At 35.5% G+C, this 16504-nt stretch overlaps 1 protein-coding gene across 1 annotated transcript in view; it reads right to left on the bottom strand.

The window, feature by feature from the left end:
- Window positions 1–15943, bottom strand: part of LOC132127521 (CXADR-like membrane protein) — a 46853-nt gene extending 30910 nt beyond the window's left edge. Inside the window, exon 1 of the mRNA XM_059539425.1 lies at window positions 15536–15943. Within this exon, the coding sequence (XP_059395408.1) occupies window positions 15536–15566 (31 nt within the window). The 5' untranslated portion in view covers window positions 15567–15943. The remainder of the gene's footprint in view (window positions 1–15535) is intronic.
- Window positions 15944–16504: the final 561 nt, after the last annotated feature.

Genomic DNA, 16504 nt, shown 5'->3' with positions numbered 1-16504 from the left:
TTAAAAAAAAAAAAAATTATACGTTAATTAATTGAGGTGAAAAGCTACTTTTTGTTAAATATTCATTTGGAAACCAAAAAATGCCCAAGGAAAGTAAAACTGCGATAAAACTAACACAGCAGCTGCAGCATAAATCATTTTATGGGACTAATAGGAGGATAATAGAAGCTCATTGTGAAATAATATGAAATACTTCTCTAACCACCTCCTAATAAACGCTGTGGAACTCTGGGAAAAGAGTGGAGAACTTAAAAAGGCAAACAAATCTGCTCCTCTGTGTTCACCCTCCGTACCATTACTGAAGGTGCCACTCCATTCTGTTTTGTTTCCTAATGAGCTTCGGAGTTAATTGGAGCTCCGACGCCTCTCATATTTTCATCAGTTCAGGAGTGTGAAAAAAACAGAGGAACCCAAAACTGAAACTAAATGAATCACATGAGTGAACTCAAAATAGTGAGAGAAAACTTCAAAGGCCTGCGCTGATATCCACCGGAGACTGTGGAAAGATATGAACATTCTGGGAGTTATTATGAGCAGGCACAATAGTGTGAGCTCATTACAGAGCCATCACAACAAACCTAAACTCACCATAAAAGAGACTGAAAAGCCACTGCTTAAATGCACACAAAACACATTTAAAAAGCTGAAATACCTTAACCACCGAGTATTAGCAACAGGAAAGCTTCACAGCATGCAAACACCTGGCCGATGTCTCTTGTTCACCACTTGGATGCTGGGTAATTAAGATGGCATCTACCATAGCCTTTACATCTAATTTTTGCATTTGCATATTTAAATTTGAGGTGTAAAAACTGTTTGATGTCCAAGCAGCTTTTGGAGAAAATGACTGAAGGGATGTTTTTAAGTGAATAATAACTTAAACTTGCATGGTTCTCACAAAATCACAACATGTCACATGACCTCATAACTTAATCGCATGAGGTGTCCAGTTATCATATTGTTATTTATTTATAATCTTAAACTATTTTAAATTAACTGTAGTCTTATCAAATAATGAGTCAAGATGGTTAGAGATTGTCTGATACATCTACAAATGTAATAGTTTTACATGAAACTTTTATAGGGCAATTTCATCATGGAAAAAAATATAATAAAATTTGAGCACTGACGCAAAAAGAGTGCTGATTCAGTAAACTCAAGAGAATTGAGTCAATATTTATAAAGATATTTTCTTGATTCATTTTGAATCGATTGCATCATGCTATAGTACAGTAATTGAACGATTCTACACAATCGTCAAGTTAAAATTAGTCAGAAGCTTTAGGGATGTACTTAAATCCTGTTACTATGGAAATGAGCTCAATAAATGACCTTCAGCAATTAGAATTGATGTATTATTGATTATGTGTCTCAAAACCCAATTTATACAAAAGCATGTGGCTTTAGTGTTCTAGCACACTTCCTTTCTGTAACCAAACACAGAAATAAAGCATTTAACTGTGGTTGAACAAAAATCCAATCATAAAGAAGATATTGCTGCTAAAATTGACGAAAATTCAGGGTCAGGCTGAGTGTGTCTTTTTTCTGGTTGACTTCCTTAGCAGTCTCTCTCTCTCTCTCTCTCTCTCTCTCTCTCTCTCTCTCTCTCTCTCTCTCTCTCCCCCATGCGTGAGACAGGAAATAATTCAATCAGTGCAGCAGTTCTGCATTGATTTTGTGAGGACCCTTGCAGCATTAATTGACTTGAGCAAGCACATCTCTCTCTGAGCACATGAGAGGTAAAACAAACAAACAAACAAACATAAAAAAGCATCATTAATTATGAAAGCTGCTGACTTCAGGTGAATTGATACACAGGCTCAAGCTTGCTATAACTCTACTTGTGATTTTACAACTAGTAACTTAAAGTAAGTGTGTGCGTGTGTGAGAAATATATATATATATATATATATATATATATATATATATACCCTTTCTGGTTAATGTATCACTGCCTCTGCTTAATTATTTTTATCCCCGGTGGGGATAAATTTATGCCCCCCTCAAAGTGATTAGTGCTACTACACTAGTGGCGAGACGGATCACAAAACTTATTACGGATCCGTGGTTTGATTAAAGTCAATTTTATTTTAAAATACGATACTTTGGCTGGCTGATATCTGCCGCGCAGCCTCTCTGTATTCACCACTCTGCAGACCTGCTCAATGTCCCGCCCACGGCGCTATCTGATTGGTTACACCTCACGAGTAATAGCCTATCAACACTTACGAGCCGGTTGAAGCCGCTCCGCTGGGCAGTGGAGTTGCCAACTTGGCGCCTTGGTCGCTTGGTCGAGGTCTCTCTTTCCCAGCGCGAGCCTCTCTTCTGTATCTGCTCTGTTCAGTGAGCGCAGAGAGGAGCAGCACTTTCAGTCAAAAAAAAAAAAGATATTCTGTTGCTTCTAACTCTATTTTACAAGCAAGTATAGCCGACATCAGTCACAGCACAACTACTGACTCTATCGTATGTGTATTTGATTTCATTAGTGCAGATTAATGTTTGAGAGCTGGTTCTTAATGGACTGCGTTTCAGTCATTATAATATTCATTCCGTTGTCTGACAACAGAAACGTTAAAACAGTTTTATTGATAATTTAATTAAATGGCTAAATTAAATTGCAGTATGTGAGCATAAGGAGGCAATACAATACGATGCACTTATGTCACAAATATGCTAATTAGCGCATGACGTCATCTAGTTCATGTTATCATGGTTTATTTTTATGAATTAAAATGTTTCAAACCACTCCCCCCCTCTGTTTTTTCACAAATCGCACCCTGTATATGTGTGTTTGTGTGTGTGTGTGTGTGTGTGTGGTTTTTTTTAGATACTATTATAATTTTAGTTCATATTTTGAATTTTTCTTCATTTTAATTGTAGTTAAAGTTATAATAATTTTGTTTTGTGTACACAGTTCTCATCAAATCGTAATTTTTTGCTTTAGTTATCAATAGACAGACAGACAGACAGACAGACAGACAGACAGACAGACAGACAGACAGACAGACAGACAGATAGATAGATAGATAGATAGATAGATAGATAGATAGATAGATAGATAGATAGATCACACAGGACAGTAAGAGTGGATGTGTGTCCTGTGATTACAGTCTCGCTCTACCTCTCATAAAAGTGTCATGGACAGAGGACACGATCATGCTGCACTGATGGCATCTTTAGTCCAATTGACATTTAAATGGGGAACATGACATGCTGTAATATAACAGAGCAAGGGGAGGGGTCCGATGTGATGTCCTCTGAGACGAAGCTCTCCAGCTGAGCTAGAGTGCTGCAGAGAGGCAGGAAGCCAGGTAGGCCGACAGGAGGGTGAAAGAAAGTGGAAGAGAAAAAGACAAGCCTGCCAAACACTTTGGCAGATAATGAAAGGCAATCAAATATTCTCACTCCAAAAAAGGCAAGACTCACTTCGCTCTGCCTGTTCAGTCCTACAAAACTACTCTTACTACTTCTGCAGTACACAATTTGTACACTGGGGTAATTTTTTGTTATTCTTTTATTTTGTTATTTATAAAAAAAAACATATTGCACAATATTATATTATATCTCACGAAGCAGTGACTTAACATGACCTTCCATTCAAAATATGATGAATAAATCATAAGTATTATGCAACCTTTGGACTAATTATTAGATCAGACTGCTAAAAGCAAAAAAAAAAAAAAAAAACCTGATTTAAAATGCAGAAAAATTATAGCTATAACTGAGATTAATTAGATGCAACTTGCTGAATTAAACATGCAATATGATTATGTTATGTAGTAAACTGTTGTTGGAAAGTACACTGCATAATACGCACTTGAGGTCCAAAATTAACACTTGGCAAGCAGCAAATATGACAAAAATTGGCTTCGTTTAGTATATAATATATATAACTTGAGTTGCAATCAGCCATTAACTTTATTAGGAACTGCAACATAATAAATGGTGTCAATCTAATTTTAAGAATGTTTATTTGAATTTCAGCATGTTTCTTAAGGGGATAGTCCACCAAAAAAAAAAAAAATACAATTCTGTCATCACACTTATGCAGTTCCAAACCTCTTTAACTTCTGGAACACAAAAGAAAATATTTTAAAGAATGTTTGTAACTAGACAATTTCGGTTCCCATTTTCTTCCACTGTATGAACAAAAAATACATGGAAGCCAATGGGAACCAAAACTGGTTATTGAAATTGTTCAAAATATCAGCATTTCTTCAATAGCTGCAAGTTTGGAACAGCACAAGGGTGAGTAAATGATAAAATAAAATAAAATAAATACTGTTTAATGTGCTAACTTAAAATAATAGAAAGTACATATACATATATATATACATATATATATATATATATATAATATATAGTGTGTAGTATGCAGTGAGCAACAGCCTAGTATTCCATTGCACACACTGCCTCTTTCTTCCTCTCCTTTTCTGAAGATCACATGCTGACGGCAGAATGCACTGTGCCTTCATGTCAGCTAACCTTGACATCTGTCTCTCACACATTCACAGCACGGGATGAGCAGTCACACACACACAGTCATTCCCTCCAGCAAGCTTTCCGCTCACGTACTCGACCATGCACATAGAATCTATAAAGTCATTCCCCTTATGAAGAGTGAGGTGTCCCATGTTTGCATAACACAAGGTCATCTCGGATCTTTCTAATGCTGATCCATGACATCAAATAATGCAGACTCATTATCAACAGACCCCTCATGCATCACTCATCTCACATGAGTCAGACGAGATCGTACGACGCAGTCAAAGTTGGTCAAAATCTCCTGTGTCATGTAAATCCTTGCACGTTAATGAGGAGAAGACTCAAACTTTCCCTGAAGACACAGCTCAACTGTTATTTTATTTTTAGAGTTACTTTTGAGGTCTTCAGACGCAGCACTGACACATTAGATTAAAACAATCATCATTAATAATCTTTGGAATAGACAGATAAATGCTAAGATGTGCTAATGCAGTTCTTTCACTCGTTCAAGTCTTACACCACTGTGCTTTTGACTACGTGCATAAAGTCTGTCCACTTGTACTATGGTTAAAAACTCTTAAGGTCTGTAATTTTTAAAAGAGTCTCTTATGCATACCAAGGCTGCATTTATTTGATTTAAAATACTGTAAAAACACTAAGGGTCGATTTTACCAAACAGGGAGCAAGACTGCGCCAATAGGCACGGACATTTCTGCAGGTGATTTACTAACAACATGCAAATTAATGAACACAGACACAACATCTCATTTACATATAGACCAACGCAATATACAAAGTGCAGCGCAAATTGGCGTAGTCCCAAATAAAGAAAAAGAAGCCACAGTACATTGAAAACAACCAGAGGCCAAAAAATGACAAGAAGTTTTGAAATTTTTTTATTTCCTGAAGCAAATTATTCTATACTTATTCTAACGTAAAAAGACTGTTTGGGCTTAAGCTAGCTGTTAGTAAAACATTTAAAATAACAGTTTTCTATTTTAATATATTAAAAAAATAAATTTATTCTTGTGATGGCAAAGTTGAATTATTAGCCATTCAGTAATAGAGTCTTAATAAATCTCTTACATAAATCTCTCTCCTGTGCCACCCATGTAATGTCAGAGATGCTTTCATGCAAACCTAAAGTCGGCATGTTTGTTGAGATTTCCTTTGCCTACCAACAGCTACTTTAAAACCGCAAGCCACGGACTTAATTAGCTCATTAAGGGGAGGCAGTGGAAACTCTGCCCTGGTTTCAGCATTAGTCAACGTCACAGGAGCAGTACAGAGGAGAGGTCAATGGAGAGAGAGAAAGAGACATACGCTGTTGACATGAGTAATGTTTGTTTAATCAAGAGACGTTCAGCCGATGGAAGACCCTTGTTATTTCATACCGCCCTGTTCGCTTCGATGGATTTCTCTTTATTGTGACTTCAGAAAAGACTTCAGCTATGATGTTTTCCAGCATTAGTCATTATTTGCTCACTCTCATGTCGTTCTTTTTTGCTGAACATAAAAGGAGATGTTTGGCAGTAGGTTCATACTGTATGTTCCAGCTCATCTTTTTCATACAATGAAACGGAATACTTACCAGAGGGTGTCAAGAAATAATGCACCATAAAATGCCATAAAACTAATATGTGTGTGCATTATTTCAAATCATACAAAAGATTTGTGTGAGGAAACAAAATAAATAAACAATAATAATAAATAATAATTCCACCCTTTGCCATAGCACATTTTTTTCATTCACAGGATTTGAATATTCATGATTGTGAATAAAAACGTGAATGAGGGTTTAGAATGATTATCAGTAAAACAGCTATAATTTCTTTCTTTTTCAGAATTATTTTAGTATCACTGGAATACTAGTAGGAATAGTTTTTATTTAAAGTTTAACTAGTTTTTATTTTTATATTTTCAGTTTTATTATTTGATGTCATTCTAGTACATAAGGTTAAACTAAATAAAAAATAAGCAACGTCTCCTTGACAACTGAAATAAAATGTTTTTTTTTCATAAATATTATTTTATTTCAGTTTAACAACTATTAATTAACATTTATTTTAAGGAACAAATTTTTGTTTTCGTTTTAGTTAATAATTACTATTACAGGTATGAAAGCTATCATATGACTTAAAAAAAACAAAAAAACAATGACTACATTTACTTACAATTACTTGAGTGGTGCTTTTAGAGGACACTGAAAATGACAGCATCAACATATTACTAAACTTTTATTTTTTTTCTCCAGAGGAATTAACATCCTACAGGTTTGGAACAACATGAAAGTGAGTAAATGATGACAGATTTCTCTCTGTCTCTCTTTTTTTCAAGTGAAATATCCCTTATTCCTCAGGGCCAGCAAAACTTGATGTATTTCTATTAGAAATTCAAAAAGGAGTCTATAAATAATAAAGTCAAACAAAAATGGCATTATCAACATAACCTTTATCCCATGCCAGATTTCTCCCAGGATCTTGTTTTTCCTCTGCTGCTGGACGCAGTAAATGGCATGCCTCTTTTTAAATGCCAGATTTCGTCTCACGCTGAGGAAGACCGGGCATCTAAGCAAGACCTTCGCCTTTCGTCTGTTCCAGCAGGGACACGCACTGCAGTTAAGCTGTCATACCGCATGAACACCAAGGTAAAGCTGCTCAGAATAGATGCAGCAGGAAACAGCAGCCCGACACGCAGCCGCAGCAGAACCTGTATTGACTCGTCCTGCTCCGTACCGCAAATAACACCAGACAGTCCTTTAAAATACAGCTTTTCATACACATCACACACACAAAGCCCTCAGTATTTAACGAACAATAGGAGGAAGGTGTCAGCTCCTAAGGGCTGGGGCGGCTGAACCCAATTTTACTGACAGGAGACTCAGGTTATTTCAGGCAGGCCCTTCAGCGGTCCACTTACATGCTAATACTGCAGTTTAGAAGTGGAAACTGTGTGAATTCAACCTGTTTTGTTTTTTTTAGAATACTATTGCTCATATATAGATATGGTAATATCAAGCCCTATGATTTCCGTGATGTGGAAAATGTGGAAGGAATCGCAGAATATACTGTATTATGTGGAATGTCATGGCATTTGCCAAATTTTGGATGGATACATCAAAGTAGGCCAGTACACTTAAATCAAAAAGCAATATGTATAAGTGTCTGTGAATATTATACGCAAAAGATTGCCATTTAAATATAAATCCTGCATGTTCTTTGTGTCTGACTGAATAATGTAGATTTGTTGTTTTATTTACTGCGTGCATGCAGTGTTTTCAGCTTCTGCTGTCTCAATACAAGTGTATGAACAAATGAACATAATCTTTAGAACTGCTCTGAGAGTCGCTTCATCAGGATTTTACAGTTTGAGTTAAACTGTCGTCATGTATACAAACAGAAACATAACCCGTCAAAATAAAAGTTTAGTTTAACTTGAAGAAACCATGACAGAAATATTACTTTATGTAATAATGATAGTACTACTGTACTACTGCTAATAAAATTATTATTAAAACATTATTTTTAAAGGAATATTTACCTGAAAAATTATTGACCAGAATTTATTCTGCAGAACAAATGTAAATACACAACAGAGCATTTCTGGAAAAACATAAATAAATTATATATATACACTGTATAGTATGTATGTGTATATATAAATACTTTATGTTTTTCCAGAAATACATATATATATATATAATCACGGTTCGGTACGTACCTCGGTTTTAAAGTCACGGTTCGGTTCATTTTCGGTACAGTAAGGGAAAGAAATGGAAACATTAAATTGCAGGTTGTTCATTACTATAAGCTTTTTTTTTTACAATTTGTTTACACTTTTTTAAATACTTTTTAATAAAATATATATAGAATTAAAAAAAGAATAAGAAATAAAATACTGCTGCAAAGTTCTCCACTAAATAAAATACTATATTATCATATAATAAAATATAATGAAAAATATAAATAAATAACTATGATTACAGTGCAGCATTACCAATCCCAGCTTGTAGGCCTGCTCATATTTAAAATATATATATAACTTTTACAAAGTGTAAAGTTGCAGCATCAACAGTTTAAGTTTGGAGACCTGCTCAGATTTCGTTATTGCGTTGGCCCGATCGGAATTAAGAGCAAAGGTCTGTTTAAATGCCGAAGGGAGCTGCGTTTGAATTACAATAGTTTTTTTTCCTAGTTGTAGTGATGTTCACACTCGCGTGATGGCTTTTGAAAACCTTAGGCCGTTGACACACTGGCATATTGCACCTGTCAAACATAGTATATTTTGCCGTCAATACTGTTGACGGTGTCCTTTAACAGTAGGCTTTATATTTATGCTCAACATGAAGTATAGATATTGTTGTCGTGAAGACAAGAGCCTGGTCTGTCGGCGGCCTCCCTCTATGTCACCTACAGTAGCAGCAGCGCGCCATCGCCGCATCAGGCACGGATCAGCTGCAGGGCGGGATTTGCGCTGAACGCGGAGACTTCCGCCACTTAATATGTTCGTTTGAAAAACACGAAAATGTACCTATGTTCCGCGCACAAAATATTGTATTCGGTCATTCGGTACACACGTGCACCGTACCGATAGCACTGATAGCGTACCGAAAAACAGAATTTGGTAAAAAATAAAACTGAATTTGAGAAAAAATAAAACACATTCCACTGGGTGTTAAAAATTTTATTTTAATCACCCAGGCCTAATCTCTTAGCATGCAATGATTTAAGATGCACTCATTCTAATCTTGCATACTACTGAGGACGCCAAATGGGATGCAGCAATGGGTTTGATTTTATCTGCGCCATATTCTAAACCCATTCCATCTGTCTATCCACTAAAGTTTCCCTTCAGTCTCATGTTATATATCAAAGAGTGGCAAAAGCCCAAAAACAATATATCAAATGAACTAGGATTTTCCCAGGGCATTCTGTGCTGCATTATATTCAAGGGATGCCTAATATTAAATACATCTTGAATCATGCACCATAATCAGAAAGTTGCCAAATGTAATCTGTGGGTGTTCCTTCTGGGGGTATTAGCCGTGAAGGAATGAGCGATGTGAGATGGCAAAAACTGCTGCTGCTCTTGTTTCTGTAGGTGAGCAGAATGCATTGATGCAACAGGAGCAATTAGAGCAAAAAAATACACACGTGCAGTGCAGTGGAACAGCTCAATTTCATTAAGAAGTTATATCTAATGACTTGTAAAAAAAAAACAGAAGTGCTGGTGCCATATGTTCTGCAGCAAAAAAGAAAAAAAAAAGAAAAAGAAATAGGGAGAGAAAGCGAAAACCTCATTAGCTTCTTCCAGCATGTGTGCCAACTATAATGTTATGCGTCAGAAATGCATAACCAAAAGTTCATCCATGGAAGAAAATTATTAAAAGTGCTTTAAAAAAAACAAAAAAAAAACAAAACATGAAGCTTCATATTTCTGCTTTTCTACTCTCCAGCGACTTCCACTGTACATCACTGCAATTAAAAAAAACTATGCATTAATTGGCATCAGATGTTATTCATAAACACTAGATTAGAAGTATGTAATGCACAAGATGAATAAATACTTTTAAACATATACATCACTCTTTGTTTGTCTGGCTTCTCATATTAAAAGGTTTTGCTCTTTTATGAAAGGAACAACACGTTTTACCGGACAGCAGAGTTAATAAATGTGTAGAGTGAATCGTTTGTAATCCTGGAGGAGGGGTGTGATTGGGGTTTTCATTCTTGGCACTAAAAGCTTAGAAAAATAATATTACATACTAGTCTTTGTTTTTCCTCCCCCGTTTTTAAAGAAACACGACTCTTATAGAAATATCCAAATGGACAAATTGATCTTCAGGGTGGTCAGAAGTAAAATAAAAATAAAAAAAGAGATAAATATCAACTTAAAAGAGTATCAGAAGTGTTTTCTCAAAAAACACCCTCCAAATCATTGCCAGCTCCTCAGGTAACATCATCCCGTCATGCCGCCTATAAATCCAGAGTTAACGCTGAAATGCAAACCTCCCCCAAATATTTTTGAAAGAAATTCTTTGGTTTTTCCACAATGAAAGCTTGAGGTGAGAGCATGTGGTTTGGATTACAGTAAATCTAAACCATTTCACGGTGTCTCAGGAAAACCAGGAGTAAAGGAGATCATTCCAGCTCTGGGCCTGAAACACTCCACTGCAATCTGCTGGCCGCTTTCTTCACTCGTGTCTCAGAGTGCTGTGAGATTTGTAGGTCAGAGTGGCCTGTGCCATGAGACGCTTCAAAGCAATGATGACCAACATACACTAAAAGCACAGGGACAGGCAGAGGGGCGGTAAAACATCCTTTCTATGCTATCTATCTATCTATCTATCTATCTATCTATCTATCTATCTGTTTCTCTTTCTGTCTGTCTATCAACACACGCACACACACACACACAAATATAATTAAACATTTTTTTTAAGAAAGCTGCATTTATTTGATTAAAAAATGCCATAAAAACAGTAATACTGTGTAAAGTAACAATTTTTTTTAATATTATTATACAGAATGTTACATACCATTTATAACTATAATAACAAAGCTGAATTTTCAGCATCATTACTCTGGGTGCTTGAGAAACATTTCTTATTATTATCAATGCTAAAAACTTTTTTTTTTTTTGATGACTTTATCTTCTATCATTCTCATGTTGTTCTTCAAGGGTAAGGTGTCATACGGTAAATAAGACAAGGTACAATGTCACACTTTCATGACACCAATCAAAACTGTCCATCACACACTCACACAAACCGCAACACTGCTGGACTGTTTTCTGGAAGTGTTGTGCACATGTACAGCTGTGTGATTGATACCAGCATGTGTACGAGTCTGTGCATGTTAAACTGTGTGTGTGCGTGTGTGTGTGTGTGTGTTTGTGTGTGTGTGTGCAGAGGAGGTAAGCGGCTGGTGCTGTCTGTGCGTGTGGTGGGAGAAAGGATGTCACTGTGATTTCTCTGAACGGAATGACACAACTCTCAGTGAGGACCGGCCCTGCTGTGATGTGCTCTACTAATTAAAGACAGCGCTGGGGCCCTGTGGGGACACCCACACACACACACACACACACACACACACATAGCTGACATGGTCCATGTGAAGCCGGGCTCATCAGGAGCTAAATTAGAGTTAGGTGGTGAAAAAAACAGACTACAGTTCCTGACTGAAGTTACTAAATTACCAGAGCCATCCAAAAACATGCTCACACAGGCTAGTGACTCCCAGCTTTTTGATGATGGCACTTTGATAGGGTTCATATTCCTGTGGGAAGTGTATCGAGTTTCTTTGTACAAATGGATTCATTAAGGAAGACACTATATAGTATTTATGGAATCTGAATAAGTAATGCCGGAACATCCATTTAGCAAGCATAAATTCATAAATTATAAACAAACTATTAAATATTCATGTTATTTTGCCATGAAATATTAGGAAGAAAAACATTTAGTATGACAGGGAGATTTTTTTACTTGTATTTTTTTTCACAGCACACAAATGATCCCATGTTTTTGTTTAAGAAAAGGCAGATGCTGGCGGTGAATGGGTCATGGTCTCATCAAGGGCAGGGTTAGAGACACTGAGGTCAAGTAAGGAACTCCATATTTCAGAATGCTACACGCAGCTTTTGTTATTAAAGTCTGTTTGACAGCAACATTCACAGGGCAGAGAGAGAACGAGAGAGCAAGAATGAGCAAGAGCGTGTGGGGGGCGGAGGCAGCACACAGCAGGATGTCACTTCCTGACCTCTGGTTCTAGATGCCCATGTCATCTTTATACTTGACAGATACTTTGCTGCCCCTAGAGATCCGTCTAAAAATAGACTGATCTAAGATCTGCTTCATAACGCACTCTTTATTTGAGATGCTGCAACAAATATGGATTTTAAGCAATGCAAAAGGTTTTTTGTTTTATATTAGGGAAGCACCAATATTAATATACTGATGCTGATACTGATGAGGCAATAATTATTGTATGTATGGTCGATAATAAAAACGGAATTTTATACTATTTTGTCAAAAATAAATAAATAAAAATAAAACACTAAACCAGTCAATTTAAATGTTAACAATTGTTTTGTGTGTGTGTGTGTGTGTTAAATAAAAAAATGGATATAGGCTACATTTTGCGAATGACCAATAATAACATTTAACAATGTTGTTATATTATTAGAGTTATATTTATATATATTTATATATATTTATATATATTTATATATATATATATATATATATATATATATATATATATATATATATATATATATATATATATATATATATATATATTAATTTAAGTGAACACTACATAATGGCAAAATTCATATAAATTTTAACATCTAAAAGTTCTCTTTTTTTCATTTGCACTTATATATTGCTGCTCTTTTGTTACTTTTACTGTCTTATTTGTACGTCGCTTTGGATGAAGCACCTGCAAAATGACTAAATGTATACAATATACAAATACAGTGGAAATGAGCATACACAACATCAAACATTGCAAATTTATACAAATAAAAAAAGAAAGAAAACGGCACATAATTGATATGGTACCAATATAATGTGCATGTCTAATTTGTATACCTCTAATATTTTGTTGCACAAACTGGATAATATAATATAATATAATATAATATAATATAATATAATATAATATAATATAATATAATATAATATAATATAATATAATATAATATAATATAATATAATATAATATAATATAATATCTCTTCCCTTATGGAATATAATCTAAAGAGCAACTACTGTAATTTTGGTATGGCATCAATTTGCCATTGCTGTTTCTTCATGAGCGTATTTCCACTAGAGGAACAGGGAGGAAAGAAACAATCAAACAAACTAAACAACTTTTTAGGACTGCAGGAGTGATAATTGCTGCTACAGGGAATAAGATGTTCTTTACAATTAGACAATGATCAATTATTTCCAGAAGAAAGCCCAAAACGAATGAAAATGTAATGCCATTAGATAGACAGACAGGCAGACAGATAGCTTCTCTTGTGTTGTGTTGGCGTATCTGCGGGGTGTGGATGATGGTGTTGTGATATGTTGAGTTGTTTGTACGGCTTGTCTAGCACAGTTGTTTTAATGCAACTAATGAAAGCGCTCATCATGATAATTGCAGTGGCGTTTGCTCCTGTATGTGTGTGAGTCTGAGGACTCAAGCGCCTTGCATCTCTCTGTGTCGCTTATTGTCTAGTCACAACACTTCACTGAAAGTACGCACACAGGTTGTGGTTTAAAGCACATGAAGTGCTATTTATGCATGCATTTTACAGCGTAAATGCAATTTCTCATCAAAATACAATAACTTGATCTACCTCTGAACTGTTTTTCGCCTAATATCATCAAGCCCTTTTCATTTTCAACCACTCTGCTCCAAACACCTCTCAACAGCTTTCACAATCGATTCCCAATGGATAAAATAGGATATAAGTCTCACCTTATATTTTTTCTCACTGATCATCTAGAATCACTGTAAAATATATCACATTACCAGTAAAATACCTTACACACAACTTCAAGCTCATGTATTGATTCTCCCGCAGCTGGAAATAAGACACACATAAATGTCATGACAACAGCAAAGTTTAGGGCTGTTGCGACATTTCATTTACACAGAAACGAAGCCTACAACCTAAGCTTTCCTAAAACTTTACCACTATTACTTTGCTGACATGCAACTAAGAACTGCCATTTCCTTAAGGACATGAAAATCTGGTTATATCTAGGATGATGACAGGTAAAATAGGCCAGGAGGTAAAATGTGCCAATTAAGGTTGGTGAGTCACAGTTCTTTAAGATTCAATATTTAGTCACTGCAAAATAAAACTATTCTAAACAGTTGCCACAATAGTATTAGACATTCATCAAATGATTTGATTGCTCTGTGTTTGCTAAGGTGTGCAGGACAAATCATTTTACAGAGGACTGAAAGGAAAACGTAACATACCCTGACATGATAATAGCAACATTTCACATCCTATCATTCATTTCTTTGCCTATTTTACTTTAACCGAACATAGTGGTGCTGACAGGCACAGTAAAAGACTTTTGACATTTAAACAGGTTTTGGGCTTAAACAGTAGGTTTTTTTCAGATTTTACCATAAAATGATAGAAGGGACCTGGCTTAACATAAAAAGTGCAGTCTGAAATATATGCAGAAACATTTTAATGCTGATCCAAACCAAAAAAAGTGTAATCTTTTATACCTGGCTTCACTCTGTGTGGTCAGGATCAAACACTAAATATCTGCATCTCTACTGCAGAAATATGGAGAAAAAAATTCAACCTTAAATGAGTTCTCTTTCAGTACTGTATCTTTTAAAATATTGCAACGCAGAGAGTTTATGAAAAGGCTGAGAAGCAGACATCTAAGACCACTTGCAGAAACAAACACATAAAAGCATAACTTAATTCATGGACAGGAAGGCATTAATTAATTAATGCATATGCGGATGCTGAATAATACAGCACACAAAGGAAGACTGAAGTCTTCCCTAATAAGATTAAGCTAGTTAAAATAGTTATCCTGACTACTTCATTACACATGGTAAGTAAACAATTAGATGTACCTTGTAAAACTTAACAAGAAATCAGTAACAACTGAAATATAATCAGAAGAAAACAGTTCACATCTTAACCACAAACCCCCATAAAATTAAATGGCAATAATATGCAATTGTTACCAGGATAGAAATAAATACTATTACTGAATAATCAAAATGATTCAAATCACTAAAAATGCACATTAGCAAATGATAAAGAATGAGATATTGGAATAATTAAATTAAGTAGTCCATAAAAATAAATATTAGTTCGTTAAAAAATGTTAAAACGGCTTGCCATAATCTGATTGCTTATTGTTGCCGATTGTGATCTAAAAGTCACATTAGTAGAAACTATCGCCAGCCAAATCAACTACTAAAGAGTCTACAACTCTACTAAATCTCTACAACTGATCACATTTGACAAGAGCTGCAAAAACATCACTCTCAAGCAAGAGGAGGAAACTTACCTAAGAGCAGGGCACGCGCGCTGGCAGACATCACGTCTCCGGACTGAGAATCCTACAGAAACGTCTCCTTTGCTCCTCAAAACGAGCACATTGAGTCATTGAAATGGTCTCTTGGTTTTGTTCTGACCATGAACGCAGCTATATCACCGACTGAGACCATCAAAAGCATCTCCAAACGTCACGAAGCTCCTTCACAAACGCCCGTTTCCTCCGAAGAGAAGTTCTCATTGACTTTAACTAGGATGCGTATCTACGATCTCCGTCCTCTCCTCCGCCTCTTGCTCTGTGAAGGAAGGAACCACGGGCTGGTAAAGGTGTGTGAGGGGATGGGGAGACCTCTGCAGTTAAAGGAGAACACTTTCCTTTGCAGATTTCCGTACGGGACACATGTAGATAGATGACTACTGGATGCAAGTCTCTTTACTGCATCTGCAAGTAAATGACTACTTTATAATAAGAAAACTTTATAATAACCAAAAAATAAACAAAAGCCATTAACAAACATTGCACTTAGCAGAGCAGTAACCAATGCATATTTAAATTAATACATAAACGAAAACGTGAAGCTAAATTTAAGGACATTTTGAATTAATGAATGATATTAATCTACTATATCTACTACATCTATAATCTACTATAGCCTACTTAAACATTTTAAAGTCTAAAAGTTTATACATAAAGAGACGAATGGACTCAAAGAAAAGAGTAGCCTATAGTCTAATTAATTTGTCTGGTCATATCGATAGTTTAATGCGACTAATGTGACAAAGTAGCCTACTACAGTAAAAGGATCTAAACAGTATAAAAACACCATAAATGTAGTCCATATTTCTTTGCATTCTGAATACAATGAAAATGAAGAGGTAGCCTATGTTAAGTCTTTTTTTTGCCAGCAAAGCCATTTTCGCAATGTCACGTGATCAACAGTTCGCGGTGGATCTGATATAGAAAAGAAACATTGAATACATT

Source organism: Carassius carassius, chromosome 45 (assembly GCF_963082965.1).
Source record: "Carassius carassius chromosome 45, fCarCar2.1, whole genome shotgun sequence".
In the NCBI taxonomy this organism is placed as follows: Eukaryota; Metazoa; Chordata; class Actinopteri; order Cypriniformes; family Cyprinidae; genus Carassius; species Carassius carassius.
The sequence above is the reverse complement of the archived record's forward strand: the minus strand, read 5'-3'. Positions and strand labels throughout refer to the sequence as shown.